The following is a 17152-nucleotide window of genomic DNA, read 5'->3' on the forward strand; positions in this document are numbered from 1 at the left end:
AAAAATATAGACCATGTCCTATTTCAGGCTGTAATAACGGCACGGGTAGGCCCATAGAAGTCTATGGGGCTCCCATAATTACGGGTGACTACGTGTGTGCATCCGTAATTATGGGAGCGTTGCTATGCGACGTCAGTGTATAGTCACTGTCCAGGGTGCTGAAAGAGTTAAACGATCGGCAGTAACTCTTTCAGCACCAGGGACAGTGACTACCGATCACAATATAGATAAAGCTGTAAAAAAAAAAAAAGCCGTTTATACTTACCCAGAACTCCCTGCTTCTTCCTCCAGTCCGGCCTCCTGGGATGACGTTTCAGTCTATGTGACGGCTGCAGCCAATCACAGGCTAATCACTGGCTGCAGCGGTCACATGGACTGCCGCCTCATCCCGGGAGGTCGGACTGGATGTCGAGAGGGACGCGTCACCAAGACAACGGCCGGGTAAGTATGAATTTTACTTTTATTACGGAAAGGGCTGCCCCTTCTCTCTATCCTGCACTGATAGAGAGAAGGGGCTCCCGATTACTGCAGTGCAATTTTGCAGCGAAAACGTGCCTGTAAATACGGGTGGAATACGGGTCGAAAACGTGTGACCAAGGACCCGTATTTACGCCAGTATTTACGGGTGGACAAAAATACGGTCGTGTGCATGGGGCCTAACACTCACTAAACTTTTTTTTACAGTTTTATGAATTTTTTTTTAATAAAAAAAGAACAGAAAAAAGCTCCCTTATAGACTGGGAGAGGAAGGGTGGGGGTGATCACAGTTAAAGGCTGTGATCAATGGGTTAATGGGTGTTTTTTTGGCCTTTGAGTTGACTGCTGTTTCTCTCCACCGTCCACAGGCTCAGATCTCCTTAACTTTCTGACTCCAACAGGAAATCAGAGCCTGTGACACACACATACACGCGCACAGATAAACAGATAAATATATTTGAACAAATTACAAAAGTGTTTTTTTCAATTTTTTGGTGATTTGTCTGCTCATAATAAAAAATTAAAACATGGAGTTATTTAAACTAATCTAGAAAATGAAAACTCATTAGTCTTTTAAAAAAACAAAATAAAAATAATTAGGATATTCAAAGCGGTTGCAAAGATATTATCATTTAAAGTGCATATCAGAAATTGAAAATTTGACCTGGACACACGGTTATCAATGACCCTTGGTCATGAAAGGGTTAAGTTTAGGTGTCTCAGCCAGTCCATTGCAAACAGGTAAACAAGATCAAGTACACGGCCATGTAATCTACATAGACAAACACTGCAAATAGTATGAATCGTACTAACAAGCTCAGTAAGTTAAGCCCCTTTCCGCCCTGCGCCATAATAGTAAGTTGCGGTAAACAGGTCGTTCCCGCGAACCACCGTACTGTTACGGATCAGTGATGGTGCAAGCACAGGAGCTATGCCCACGCTATCATTTTGCGTGTGTCGACTGTAGTATACAGCCAATACCCGCTCTAACGGCTGGCATCAGAGATAACTAGAATCACAAATTTAACCACTTAGACTCTTCTGTCAGTATTGACTGCGACTTCTAAGTGGATTTACAGAGGGAACGGCTCAGTCTGTAAACCCATTGGCGCCATTGTGGAGTGCCGAAGAACTGCCCCCAGGCGTGCAATGTAAGAGCGTTTAATAGGCCCCATCAGCAGAAAGGAGCTGCAGTTTATCAAGTCTTCTCCTACTCTGCCCCGTACTGAAATAGAGTGTGCAAACATTCTAGATTAGAAACCAGAATTCACAATGTGATGTGAATATACTATAATCATAATCAATTGCCAATATCATGTGCTTATGCCATATACGTATGAATACACTCCTACCTTGGTAAAACGTCACGACGCCTTCGTAAGAGAAGTAGATTCCGATTGGTAGGCTTTAATGACGCTCGTACAACACACATAAACACTACAACAATCAATCGAAATCCGGTACGAAGTATTCTAAAGCTATACAAAAATATAAACTGTATTATTATCATCAATTGGGCTGCAAACATCAACTGTGAGAATTAATTTTTGAGAAGATCTTGAGATCTGATCCTGTCAAAGTAAGGCCATGTGAATAATGCTGGAAGCCAGTTGTATATGGGTCCATTTTTCCCCACTCCAACAAATATTTCGAATTTTTTTTTTCCTGTTGGGAAACACGAGTAGTTATTCCCCAAAAACTAACGATTATACTCGTGGAAAATTGTTCATATAGTGGGCACGTTTATACCCTTACATTGCCCCACATATGTTTTTTTTTAGACGACGGTGATTTTTTTCTCCGTGTTTATTGAATGCGGAAATTCAGTTTAATGGAATAATAACTTTTTATATGAATGGTCCAGGAGACTCAGCAGACGGATGGGAGACTTGGTACCTGTAGGCCCTGTATTTGTTGATGGGTAGAGGTCAAAGTTCATCTACTCAAAGATAAGGCTATGTTCACATCACGTCTTGCGTACGTTTGACGAAAAAACGTAGGCTGTGACAAGTGCCCGATAGTATCCGTTAAACAGAGACTATTATAGTCTATGGGTGACGAATTCCACTATTAGGCATTCGTTTAACGTATCCGTAGCCCTTAGAATTTGATGGTATCTGTTTAACGTATAGGTCATGAAAGTACTATTGAAAAGCCCATGACGTATACGTTGAACATTTACCTGGGACACATGCCATACAGAGGCATACGTCACCCCTAGGCTCCTAGTTAGAAAAAAAATTGTGTACGGCACGGTGTACGTTTCTTTCGGGACCCGGCGGGATGGAATAACTTTGTCTAATACGCTATTCCATATGTCAAAAAAGGCACAGTGACGTATATCAACACGATGGTGGCCAAAAGCTTCGGCCTTCATCGGGCTAATGGTGTCCTATGGACATGCTAAACTTAGAGCAAAAACATAATGTGAAGTGGGTCTAAGGATCTCTGCAATTCTTTTTCCCCTCCTTGAAGTCTAGCCAACATAGCTCTCAGAAACGTCTGATTTTGGAGTCAAAGACCAAGGTAAATTCAACTCAAAACTAACATTAATAAACCAAGGGTCTCAATTATGTGTGAAGAATCTGGTGCCCTAAATGATTTGATCTGTGCTTAAAACATTGGCTTCTCCTCTGTGTGATTCCTCTGATGTTCAAGAAGATCTGATTTCTTGGTAAAATCTCTCCCACAAGTCAAACATGAAAACTGCCTCTCTCCTGTGTGAGTTTTCTGATGGTAAACAAACACTGATTTCTTGGAAAAATATTTTCCACATTCCAAACATGAAAATGGCTTCTCTCCGGTGTGAATTCTTTGATGTTCAGCAAGAACCGATTTCCGGGTAAAACATTTCCCACAATCCAAACATGAAAATGGTTTCTCCCCTGTGTGACTCCTCTGATGATTAACAAGACCCGATTTCTGGGTAAAACATTTCCCGCATTCGGAACATGAAAACGGCTTCTCTCCTCTATGAATTTTCTGATGTTCAACAAGACCCCACTTCTGGTTAAAACCTTTTCCACATTCCAGACAAGAATATGGTTTCATCCCCGTGTGAACCATCTGATGCTCAAGAAGAGATGATTTCCTGTTAAAACTTTTCCCACATTCCAAACATGGAAACGGCTTCCCGGTGTGAGTTTGCTGATGGTCAACAAGAGTTGATTTCTTGTTAAAACATTTCCCACATTGCAAACAAGAAAACGGTTTCTCCCCAGTGTGAATTTTCTGATGGGCAACAAGACCCGATTTCAAGGTAAAACATTTCCCACATTCCGAACATGAAAATAACTTCTCCCCCGTGTGAATTCTCTGATGATCTACTAGATATGATTTCAGTGTAAAACATTTCCCACATTCTGGACATGAAAATGGCTTCTCCCCCGTGTGAATTCTCTGATGTTTAACAAGATCTTGTTTCTGGGTAAAACATTTCCCACATTCAACACAAGAGTATGGCTTCTCGCCTGTGTGAATTCTCTTATGTCTAACAAGATCTGATTTATGGATAAAACATTTCTCACATTCCGAACATGAAAATGGTCTCTCTCCTGTGTGAATTTTCCAGTGTTCAACAAGACAAGACTTCTGAGTGAAACAATTTCCACACTCAGAACATGAAAAGGGCTTCTCTCCTGTGTGAATTTTCAGATGTCCAACAAGACCTGACTTCTGACTAAAATATTTCCCACAAAGGGAACATGAAAATGGCTTCTCCCCTGTGTGAGTTCTTTGATGCCTGGCAAGATCAGATTTTTGGGTGAAATGTTTCCCACAGTCTGAACATGAAAACAGTTTCTCCCCTGTGTGAATTCGCTGATGTTCAACAAGAATTGATTTTCTGTTAAAGCTTCGCCCACAATCCATACATGAAAACGGTTTCTCCCCAGTGTGAATTTTCTGATGGTCAAAAAGACCTGATTTTTGCGCAAAACATTTCCCACATTCTGAACATGAGTATGGCTTCTCTCCCGTGTGAGTTCTCTGATGTTGAACTAGATTTGATTTCCTGGCAAAGCTTTTCCCACAATCCAAACATGAAAATGGCTTTGGCCCATTATGAAGTTCCTGATGTTTAAACAGATCTAATTTCTGTGTAAACCATGTCCCACACTCTACACATGGAAATTGATTTCCTCCTGGAGAATCTTGCAGTGTATTATTATGACCGTCTTCAACATCCGAGGCTAAAAAGAGATGGTCCTCTAAGCTCTTGCTGTGGCCATCTGAAAATAAACAGGACTTGTAATTTTCAATTTTATTGTCAAATCATTGTCATATAAATTTCTAATGCAAATCTGGCCAATGTGATGATTATGATCAACTGTTCAGTCACAAACTGGATACCAATAGACTGTAATATCAAGCCACCATTTAAAGAGGAGCTGTCCCAAGGTCATATAAGTTGAACTGTTTAAGTGACCTGAAGAGCGCCGTCTCCCTGATTCCAGCGCTGTTTTAATTTTTTTCCTGGACTCTCCCATTCTAGAGATATGGCCCACTGTTTTGTTGGCTCCCTCCATGCTAATTGGCTGTAGTTAGCCAACAGGATGTGAACTACCCTCAAGCTGCCCTGCCCTGACTGGTCAGCATCACAGGCAGGGAAGCTAACTCCACCCCTTTGGCTAACTATATCAAATTAGCATAGGGGGAGCCAACACAACAGTGGGCCATATCTCTGGAACGGGGGGGTCCAGAAAAAAAAAGAAAAACAGTGCTGGAATCGGGGAGACAGCGCTATTCAGGTCAGTAATCAGTTCAACTTATGACCTATTGCCAGGTCCCCTTTAATAGATCTTTCCCACAAGCATCTAAACAGGAAAATTACATCCAACCTGGTCTGTACTCCAAACCGCCTATCTCTATAAGTGACGGGCACATTGGCAAATCAATGCGGGAGTTGTGTGGCACACTTTTTGCACAATGTATTGCTGTATTATTACTGTGCTGTATGGCACATTTATAGGACCGCTTTATGGCATTATTTTGTGAACACTATATGTAAGTAATTTATAAGATTCAATTGATTTATGTGTAAAATAATTGGTTTTAGTAGGAGACACTCTAACTCTGTTACCATTATAGGACCAATAGCAGTTTTAACTAAAGGTGATATGTAAAGGAGGACATTTTTTTCAGTCAATATATTTGAATCCACTGGCATCAAAACAGACTTTCCCAGTTTTTCCCTAATTCATAAAATCTTAAAAAATGTTTTACCATTTCTATTGCCTTTATGTTCCTCAAGAAAATAAATTCATCATCTGCATGTAACAAAATAGGTCAGGGACCCCAACCAAAAGCCTATAACTTCTCGGCAATTTCTTAAAGGGTTGTCTGATAGTTTAGGAAAATAAAAGGCTTCAGGAAATGTTTAAATCCCCTGCCGCTCCAGTGGTCCCAGCCAGTCTTTGTTAATTTTACTGAAGAGGTGACCAATGTTCCCTCTCAGCCTTGTCAGCTTCTGAGCGGAGAAGTTATGGAGAGGACAAGTCTCCATCAATGGTGGGCGATCTGATAACCAAAAATAATACCCCCAGCAAATGCAAATATGCTGAGTGGATGTGCTGCTCCATCGAAGGCAGCGAGCAAGGTCCGTTCAGGGCAAGTGAGGTGTCTAATTAAGACTGACAGGTCCGTCAGGGGGCAGGGTTCATGGCAGGTGAAAGGTCACATCCTCGCCCACAAGGCACATCAGAGGCGCTGAAGGTGGTGTAATTGCTGCCAGGTTAATGACAGTTTTTTTTATACTGCCCATCGCTATGTGCCTTGCTGGCTCTGTTGCTGCCTTAATGCCGACCAGGCAGGGCCAACACGGCCAGCAAAGCACATGTCGATGGACGGCTTAGGCAGTTCAGAGAAAAAAAGACTGTAATTAAACTGCCAGCAATTACAGAAAGACATTAGGTTGCAGCAGGGAAGGGTGTGTGTGGCAAAAAAACATACATACGATCCATTACCCACCCTAAAAGCACGCAGCTCAGCCTGCAAAAAGCCAGAAAGGACTGGCCCTCGCTACTAGACACAGGCTAAGGCTGCCCCTAACACTGCCCACCAATCCAAAATGAAATTAGTCAATGAACCACCCGCACCCACCTCCATCCTTATGACATGATAAGCTGCCAGCCAACAGAAAAGTAACATTGGCAATGCTGGCAGATGCTGTGCCAGTGCTGCGGAACGTAATGACGGCCACAGTGGGAGGAGACAGCAGCCATAGTACTTATTTCAATCAGCGGCCGCTCGACGCTCTCCGATACTAAAGTCGGGCTATGTCCCCCCTCTCTCCGTGATGGTGAGAGAGGGAGGAGATTGAGAAACGTGACGTCTCTCGCTCCAAAGATTTCCGCCCGCCGCCCGTGACAGTGTGCGGGCATTAAAGTTTAGTGAGCGGGGGGACCGTGGAAGGTGCGCGGCCGCGCACCTTATAGGGAATACTGCTGATAACACGCCGTACATCCATGTGACCACTTCAGCCAATCACTGGCCTTAGCAGTAAGTTTAGCATGTACGAGACGTGACCGCTGAAGCGAGTGATTGGCTTCAGCAGTTACGTGGATGTAAGGCACATTATTCCTGCAGGAAAATAAACAAAGTGTGACCACCAAAACATTGGCGCTGGAGCAGCAGATAATTTATTAGGTGAGAAATGTTATATTTTTTTATTTTAAAACATTTACTGCCCCCTATTTAATTTCTCAAACTATCGGACAACCCCTTCAAGATATTGACGAGAAGTTATAAGAGTTAGGTTAGGGTCCCTTACATACCTTGTTACATGCAGATGCCAAATTTATTTTCTTGAGAAACACGAAGGCAACAGAAATAGTAAAAGATTTGGAAGATTTTCTGGATAATGGAAAAACTGGGGAGAATCGGTCATTACTTTTTTTTTATGTTGATGTATTGATGTGCCATTTATGCCTTGTCTGCCATCTTGGTTCTTTCTTCCCCTCTGATATGGTTCCCCTAATGCAGCCTACATTTCCCATGATGCTTCTGGCTTTGCGGAGGCAGAGGGGTTGGAGTCTCATCACACTGCACTTGAGTGCTATCTAAATGCAGCAAGTGATAGATGAGTGACATCATTTCTGTACTCACACTGCAGAGTTTCACTTTATCCCTATGTGATGCAGCTTCAGCCTGTCTCCTCTGCCTCCAGCTAGTAATACATTTTTCCATGTCATACCTTACGAGCAGGAGACAGTGATAAGCTGCATCTCAGAAAAATACAATGGACTCTGCATACACCATCCACTCATAGTGTGAGTCACGGGAGTTTTATAACTCTGCAGCTAATGATTGCATGGACTCACCTCTTATATCACTGCACTCCTACTCCCTTAGATAGGGAAGAAATGATCTCTTCAGCAGCACTATATGTAGGGGGGGGGCATACAGAGAAAGGAGGGCGGAGCAGGGTGGGCATGCGACTCGGAGTTGTCAGGAGAGATTTGATTGGTGGTGATGTCATTTTGTAGTTTACAGGAAGTCTGCCACAGAGGAGAGACTGACTTCCACTCTACACATGAGAGCATGGTCTGTATGGGTGGTCAGACTGAGATCACATGACACAGGTGCCCATAATAAAAGGGTTCAAAATGTATAGATGCAAAAGAGCTGGGAATAAATAAATGACACTATGTGCAAAAATAACAATTTGATGGAGGAGTGCTTCTTTAATGCCAGTGGATTTAAATATAGTGACTGAAAATAATATCCTCCTTTGAATATCTAAGGATAGATGTTTTGGAATATATATTTACGTTTTAAATAATTTAACATGGTTTTAATATCTTAGAGAGAACCGGTCAGCAACTTTGCTAGACTTAGGTGATAATTTCAGTTCCATGTCACAGTACAGGATCGGGCTGTAAGTGCGAGGCCCAGCATAGTGTCTGGACCCTTCCCATAAAGTTCCTCTGTACGTGGTTCCATTGGAGTTTGGTCCAATTTGACAGCAGCCGGGTCGATAATCGCTCCTGATAACTTACCTATGCCAATATATACAGGGCTAGCCTCCTCCTTACATGATTGATCGCCCCTCGTGGGTGACTCCTCCTCTTCATCGACAACTTCAACTTTAATATCAATCAGATCTTCATCCTTATTCAACATATGGAATAAAAAAATAAAGTAAGAGACAGAAGATAGAAGGAGAAATCTAGTAGAACGAGTGGTTTTAACCCGTTAGTGACCGCCCCATAGTGTTTTTATATCAGTATCGATCTCGCTCGTTTAACCCCTCAGATGCGGCGATCAATAGTGAGTGCCGCATCTGAGTGATTTTGGAGAGAGGGGGGGGGGCTCCTCTCATCCCAGTGTCTGTGTCTCCGATGGCAGCCGGGGGCCTAATAAAGGCCCCCAGGTCTGCCTGTAGTGAATGCCTGCTAGATCATGCCGCAATCCTAGCAGATGCCTGTCAGTTTTACACGGACAGGCATAATAAACTGCAATACAGAAGTTTTGCAGTGTATTATAAAAGCGATCAGACGATCGCATAGTGACGTCCCCTAGTGGGACTAGTAAAATAAAAGTTGAATAAAGTTCATTTAAAAAAACAAATGAAAAACCCACTTTTTCACCTTACAAACTGCTTCAATGTTAAAAAAAAAAAAAGAAGTAAAAAAGTTACACATATTTGGTATCGGCGCGTCCATAACGACCCCGGCTATAAATCTATTATATTATTTAACCCGCACGGTGAACGCCGTAAAAAATAAAATAAAAAACAATGGAAAAATTGCTGTTTTCTGTGAATCCTGCCATAAACAAAATGTGATAAAAAGTGATCAAAAAGTCGCATCTACTCCAAAATGGTACCAATAAAAGCTACAAGTCGTCCCGCAAAATAAAAGCCCTCATACAACTGCATCGGCGAGAAAATAAAAAAGTTACGGCTCTTCAAATATGGAGACACAAACACAAAATAATTTTGAAAAAAAAAAAGTGTTTTTACTGTGTAAAAGTAGTAAAACATACAAAATCTATACAAATTTGGTATCACTGCAATCGTAACAACCCGCTGAATAAAGTTATTGTGTTATTTATACCACACGGTAAACGGCGTATTTTTAAAACGCAAAAAAGTGTGTCGAAATTGCTGTTTTTTCTATTCCCCCCAAAAAAAAGTTAATAAAAGGTTAATCAATAAATTATATGTACCCCAAAATGATGCTATTAAAAAATACAACTTGTCCCGCAAAAAACAAGACCTTATACAGCTATGTCGACGCAAAAATAAAAAAGTTATAGCTCTTGGAACGCGACGATGGAAAAACGAATGTTATATTCAATGAACTGAGGGCCAAACGCCCACGCTGCTCGTCTACAGCGGGTATCGGGAGACCTCGGATCCACCTGACGGTCCTCCACAACATTCACATCTTCAATTGGACAATCCTTGGAGAACGGTGAGCCGGGACGATGCTTTGGAAGATTTATTTTCCTGGATCCATCTGTAAAAAACAAATCCCATATGACACAGGGGAGAATTATAAGACCTTCCAATATTATCGGTGGAGTTTTTTTTCCAATATTTCACGGAAAATTCTGACTCCCAGTTTATAGACTGCTCTACTTAACCCCTGGATGACCAGGCCTTTTTGGGTGTTATTGGCCAAGCATTCTTTTTTGTTTTTCCAAGAGTCGTAACTTTTTAGTTTTTCGCCGACACAGCCGTATGAGGGATTGTTTTTGGCAGGGCGAGTTGTAGTTTCGGGTTGCAAATAATTGTACAAATTTTTTTTGGGAGGGAATTGAAAAAAAAAGAACCAAAACCCCGCTATTCCAGCAGATTTTCACGGTTTAAATTTACGCATTCACTATGAGGCGTAAATATCGTGTTACCTGTAATCTATGAGTCGGTACAATTGCGGCGATACTAAATATGTAGTTTTTTTATGTTTTACTACGTCTGCTAAATAAAAACCTTTTTAAAAAAAAAAATATTTGTTTTTGTATTGCTGCAATTCAAGTGGCGTAACTTTTTTATATTTCGTCGGTGTGGCCATAGGTGGGCTTGTTTTTTGCAGGACGAGGTGTTTTCATTGATATTATTTTGGGATACGTGGGACTTATTGATTAACTTTTATTTTAGGGGGGGAATGAAAAAAAAAAAAAAAAAACTATTTTAGTTGTTTTTTGCATTTTTTTTGTACGCCGTTCACCTGGCGGTTTAATCAAGGTCTTATCTTCACTGTTCGAATCGTTACCATTGCGGCGATACCACATATGTGTATTTTTTTTTACACTTTTACAAAATAAAAACATTTTTTAATTTTATTTTTACTGCAATTTTATTTATTTTATTCATAAACTTTATTTAACAGTTTGTAATTTTATTATTTTAGTCTCTCTAGGGGACTCCACAATGCGATATTCTGATCACAGATATAATACTTTGGTATACTTAGTATAGTATTAGGCCCCCGTCTGCCATAGATACCCACCGGCGCCCTGCGATCGCACAGCGGGTGTGCCCATGGGGTGATAGAGGGAGCTCCCTCCGTCTGCCAAGCATCTTAGATGCCGCAGGCGATATTGGAGTTAAACTGCCAAAATCGGAGGACTCTTCAATTCCAGCAGACGCGGCTGGAGCCTGGCTGCGTATAACGGCTGTGCTCCTGCCGCCGCTGATCTCGTGGGTACAGTGACAGTGCCCATGAGATACGAGCGACGGATATACCGGTCGCTCGTCGTTAAGGGGCTTTTCTAATCACAGAGTTTCTTCTGCGGCACTCAAATAACCACCGCGAATCAAACGACTGACTTGGCCTCGGCTATCCGTTTTCTGTATATAGTTATTACCTGTGTGGATGTCAGTAGGATGTTCCATCTCCAAAAAGTGGTGATCACTCATCACGTAAGTGTCCTCTTCATCATCTAGATCTTCAACTTTAATATTGAGAAAATCGGCATCCTTAATAAAACCAAAAACCGCTGCATCAGAACCACGCCGAACCTCTACCCATAATACAAGAATATAGTTAGACCAAAGCTCCAATGACCTGAGATTCCGAATGATCATTGAGATCTTCCTCTGGGCAATCCAATGTATTCGGACTTGGACATCTCTCTGGTGGATTTCTCTTACTAGATCCATCTGTAACACACACACACACACTAGGACTAAAGATATTGGGGGAGTTTTTCGAAAATTAATACAAACAAAATTGGAGAAGTTGTCGGCAGCAGATTGCTCCTTTCATTTTCGAGATGGGATCTGATGGCTTACTACGGGTGTATACTTGATGAGCATTAGATGGGTGTTTAAAAAATTCAAATATCCTCTTACCCGGTGGTGTACAGTTCCGGTGGTCCTCCATCATGACGTCCTTGTAGAGATCCTTCTTACCGGGTGGTGTACGGTTCCGGTGGTCCTCCATCATGACGTCCTTGTAGAGATCCTTCTTACCCGGTGGTGTACGGTTCCGGTGGTCCTCCATCATGACGTCCTTGTACAGATCCCTCTTACCCGGTGGTGTACGGTTCCGGTGGTTCTCTATCATGATGTCCTTGTAGAGATCCTTCTTACCCGGAGGTGTGTGGTTCCGGTGGTCCTCCATCATGACATCTTTGTGGAGATCCTTCTTACCCGTTGGTGTGCGGTTCCGATGGTCCTCCATCATGACGTCCTTGTACAGATCCTTCTTACCCGGTGGTGTGTGGTTCCGGTGGTCCTCCATCATGACGTCCTTGTACAGATCCTTCTTACCCATTGATGTGCGGTTCCGGTGGTCCTCCATCATGACGTCCTTGAGATCCTTGTGTTCTTCTATATATTCCCACTCCTCCATGGAGAAATAGATGGCGACATCCTGACATCTTATAGGAACCTGACACACAATGATAAAGTCATCACCCAGAAAATTTATACCATGTATTATTATATAATGTCCCAGCATTCCCGGCAGCGCTCACCTCCCCCGTCAGCAGCTCAATGATCTTGTGGGTGAAGTCCAGGATCTTCTCATTGTTCCTCTCATGTATTAGTGAGTGAGGTGGAATCTTCGTGATGGGGGTCTTGGTTCTGCTCCATCCTCCGAACTCATGGGCATGGCTGTTGGGGGTCACACACTCTCCAGATGTCTTCTTCACTACTGTGTAATCCTGTGTTTGGGATAGACCCTGATAACATAAATATCACTATATATATTGCCATAAAACACTTTTCCGTATCCAGGCTGTTGGGTATCTAAAGAATTTGTGGAATGGTGGGTCTTTGGTGGGTTTAGGAGGTAGACTGGTTCTAGCATCGATGAAACCCTCCACTGGGACTTGATTTTTATATCCAAGATTATATAATTGCGTTCGATATAGGAGAATACCTGAAGTGAGTAACTCCCAGTATTCAATGAACAGGCCGTCAGGCCTGGGGGGTGTTTTGTTATTAGAGGCAGAGTGTATGGCCTATTTAATTTCCTCCTTGCTAATGTCACATTTGAAGTCCTCTACTCCTCTGTCAAGTTGGGCAACGAGAGTGAATCAAGAAGAAAGTGTATGGCGGGGTGAGGCCCTATATAGGTCATCGTAGTAATTAGAAAGAGTGTCGGCTATTTTGGCCTCGTATAAATGAAGGGATCCCATAGGAAAGCAAAGGATAGAACATTTAAGGTGTATGGGACGAGTACTGTCTTATAAGCACTGACAGAGAAGCGTAGTGAATACAGCTGTAATCGGAGGAACCTCCGACCCCAGCTGATTAACCCCTTCATCCGTGACCATGGCATAATCAAAGGGGACTCCCTTTTTCCATTGCATCACCGGAAACCCAGGCACTCAAACAATAACTGGGGGAACCCTCTGCAGTCAGCCCTAGAGACGTAGAAAGGACTTCGGGGCTGTCTGTGCTGTTAGGGCACATTATGTGTTGTCATAAGGACACCGTATAATGTATTAATACACACGAGTATGCTAATACATTATAAGCGAAAAATAAAATGATTGGAAAGTTAACCCATCATTGGATTAAAAAAAGTAACAAAAAAAATCATACAAAAATGACCAAAAATCATACAAAATTGTCAAAAAATGACAAAAATACAAAAATTTTACAAAAATTTCCAAAAATACAAAAAAGTCCAAAATTGATACACAAATGTCCAAAAAGAATACAACAATGTCCAAAAAGAATACAACAATGTCCAAAAAGAATACAAAAATGTCAAAAATAATACAAAAATGTCAAAAAATAATACTAAAATGTCAAAAAATAATACTAAAATGTCAAAAAATAATACTAAAATGTCCAAAAATACAATAATTTTACAAAAATTTCCAAAAATACAAAAAAGTCCAAAATTGATACACAAATGTCCAAAAATAATACAACAATGTCCAAAAATAATACAACAATGTCCAAAAATAATACAACAATGTCCAAAAATAATACAACAATGTCAAAAATAATACTAAAATGTCCAAAAATAATACTAAAATGTCCAAAAATAATACAACAATGTCCAAAAATAATGCTAAAATTCTTCACATATTAGGCATCTACACGACCATAATAACCGGAAGAATACATTTTACAACATTTAAAACGTTATACTGCGGTAACTCATGTTTCCTGGTCTTGTATTACATTTTGTTTCAAGATATAAAAATACGGAAAAAAACTTTTTCACGGCACTGTAAATTCCCAGAATCCCTCACCTCTCCGGTCAGCAGGTATATGATCTCCAGGGTGAGGTTTAATATCCTGTCTGTTATTTTATTTCCATACTTGTCCATGCTCAGAGAGTCGGGGATGAGGACATTATAGGACGGAGACTACAACGGGGAGAATATTTCACCGCAGGAACCTAAGAAAGAAAAAAAACAAACCACACGACTGTACACGTAAAGAGTCATATAATAGTAGATATTCAGAATATATCAGAGAAATACACGCAACGGTTTCCAGATATCCAGCCTCAGGCACCCGACCGGGTATTTGCGGACCCACTCTGTTCTATGGCCTCACGCACGCGACTGTGGTGTACACGGATCGGTGCGGGGGGGGCGGAAAAACTCAGGACCAATCATTTTACCGTTCTTTTTTTGCGGATTCACTAATTGTTGTGGATCCGTCAGTCCGGAGGCACAACAAGGGTTGTTTGTGGTCCAACGGACCCGTGGTTTTGCGGCCCGCAAAACCGATACGGTCGTGTGCATGAGGCCTATATAAAGTGATCTAAAACACCAACACAAAGCAGCACAGGTAGTAATAATAACAGTACGTAGATGAGGAACCCCTCCGATCACTCCATCATGCCGCAGTCGGTTCCAGTGTCGCGTCACCGTGAAACGGTCAGGGTATGTTCACACGGCTGATTTTCAGCCGTTTTTCGGCCCTTAATCGCCTCCAAACATCCTGCCATTGATTTCAATGGGAGAAACGGCGTTTCGATCCGACGGGGAGTGAAATCAGAGACATTTTTCCCTTGGGAACAGCTCCGTATTTCACAGCCGTTTTTCGTTTTGCGATGCCAATGACGTCCATTTTATTTATTTTTTTAATTAAAGGCTGTTTTCGTGAACTTTTAATATTTCTTTTTGTACATTACTAAAAACTAACTGTTTTTGAAAAGTTTTTTAGTCCCACTTGGAGACTTGATCACGTGATGGTCACTTATGTATTTCATACATAATGGCTCCTATTAGACGGGAGCACCAAGATGGCCTCCAGGCTACCATGACAACCATCGGTGCTCCACGATCACGTTAGGGGGGGGGGGGGACGCCGATGGAGTAAAAAACGACCAGGATCAGCGTTCTGTCCGATCGCAGCCATTAGAGATGGGGGTCAGCGGTCGTATACTAAGGAGCGGGCTCAGCCCACCAGTCCATACTCCCTCCTACGACGTTCAGTTACGGTATATAGCTAGGATACGCCACATCATTCTGTCTATGAGGGTCTGGTTCTGTGTCGTACCCCCAACGACCATTGGGAATTGAATAGAGCAGTGCTGCAGTTTACAGCACAGTGGAAGGCTAGGAACGTCACCGTGCAGGGAGAAACATTAAGCACTGCAGCCTGTTAATTCTGAGAATTATCTGGAGGGGGTCTTGCCAGTCAGACCCACACAGACCAGATGTGCGACGATACTGTTTATAGCAGAGGACTATGGATTGCACCCCTTATGGGGGGGGGGGGGCTCTGTTTATGGGAGGGGGGATTAGCATAACAAACATTGTTTAGTAGGGGGTCTCTAGCCTGCACTGGAGAGAAGCTGTAGGGATGTAGTTACCTAGGGCGTCACACCTAACACAAGCACCACAGATATGTATCATATATAAATGCACAGACCAGGCGCCATAATGTCATACAAGTCATATACCTGCATCCAGCGCAGTGCCTGCTCCTCATTACCACCAGCCACTAACTGCCCCGGAACTATTCCTCCTATCCCCTGCTTCACTTCCGCACGTTACCCGGCTGCACAGCTCACTTCCGCTCTCTCTCCACACGTGATTTTTTTCTCGGTACGCGATTGGCTGCCCTGCCTGAATCGTGTCATAGCAACGTTTACATACAAGAACGCAATATTCAATACGGCCGGGTAGCCATTTTCTTGTAGTCCGCCGTGGAAGAAATCCAGCCGCCATTTTATCATGGACTTATTTCTCAGTATGTGGGAGAAGAAGCGGAATTGGGGTCAGGTCGTAATACACAAATATTACTATTATCAGCAGCTCCTGGCGCTATGGGCACCTCTGTGTGTGACCTGTTATTAGATGTAGTGTAGGACGTTATTGTTTAACGCAGAGTTGAATGCAATTTTCTTAGCAGGATGCAACAAAGTTTTTTTTAGGGGCCGAAAGGATTCGATGTTCCCAAATAATATCTCGACTTGTACATTAAATGAAGTAATAGCGTAATTGACTACTTTTGGGAAAAGACTTCATTAAAACAGCGGCAACAATTCCAGACATTCCCATAACTCCCAACAACAGTATCACAAAGGCCCTGTTCACACGGAGTTTTTTGACACGTTTTTTGACGCGGAAAACGCGTCGGAAAACGCGCCAAAAACGACCCAAAATGACTCCCATTGATTTCAATGGGAGACGGAGGCGTTTTTTTACCACGAGTAAAAAAAACGCCTCGCGGCAAAAAGAAGGGACATGACCCTTCGGCCCTGTTCACACGGAATTTTTTGCAGGAGGAAAATTCCTCCTGTAAAAACTGACCCTGGAGGTTTTCATGTTTGATGTGGTTTTTGACGTGGTTTTTGAGGCGGTTTTCCAGGTGGTTTTTCAGGCTGTTTTTGCCGAGGTTTTCACACGCATGAGGCTGGGTTCACACAACCATGTTACGTACATAATGTACGGAACGTATTTCGGCCGGAAGACCCGGTTGCGGCCGAAATACGTTCCGTACATTATGTACGTAACATGGTTGTGTGAACCCAGCCTCATGCGTGTGAAAACCTCGGCAAAAACCGCCTGGAAAACCGCCTCAAAAACCACGTCAAACACCACGTCAAAAACCACATCAAACATGAAAACCTCCAGGGTCAGTTTTTACAGGAGGAATTTTCCTCCTGCAAAAAACTCCGTGTGAACAGGGCCAAAGAGGGACAACTGCTCGCGGAAAATGTTTCTATTAAGCCACGCCTCTAATCCCACACAATGCCCGCCCATACACAACCGTTTCAGCCCACACAGTATCATGCCCCATAGA

At 42.4% G+C, this 17152-nt stretch overlaps 2 protein-coding genes across 2 annotated transcripts in view; both read right to left on the reverse strand.

Annotated features, from left to right (window-relative positions):
- Positions 1–1868: 1868 nt before the first annotated feature.
- The window catches only part of LOC142663544 (uncharacterized), a 78313-nt gene continuing 63029 nt past the window's right edge, over positions 1869–17152 (reverse strand). The window contains exon 10 of the mRNA XM_075842278.1: positions 1869–4572. Coding sequence (XP_075698393.1) covers positions 3091–4572 — 1482 coding nt within the window. The 3' untranslated portion in view covers positions 1869–3090. The remainder of the gene's footprint in view (positions 4573–17152) is intronic.
- Positions 8486–15890, reverse strand: LOC142663524 (uncharacterized). Its single transcript, XM_075842247.1, has 8 exons — positions 15807–15890; positions 14140–14288; positions 12403–12609; positions 11777–12317; positions 11490–11584; positions 11290–11401; positions 9830–9938; positions 8486–8586 (listed from the first exon to the last, which is right to left on the reverse strand). The coding sequence occupies exons 2-8, from the start codon at positions 14215–14217 to the stop codon at positions 8574–8576; spliced, it is 1155 nt and encodes a 384-aa protein (XP_075698362.1). The 5' UTR covers positions 14218–14288; positions 15807–15890; the 3' UTR covers positions 8486–8573.

This window comes from Rhinoderma darwinii, chromosome 11, assembly GCF_050947455.1.
Source record: "Rhinoderma darwinii isolate aRhiDar2 chromosome 11, aRhiDar2.hap1, whole genome shotgun sequence".
NCBI lineage: Eukaryota > Metazoa > Chordata > Amphibia > Anura > Rhinodermatidae > Rhinoderma > Rhinoderma darwinii.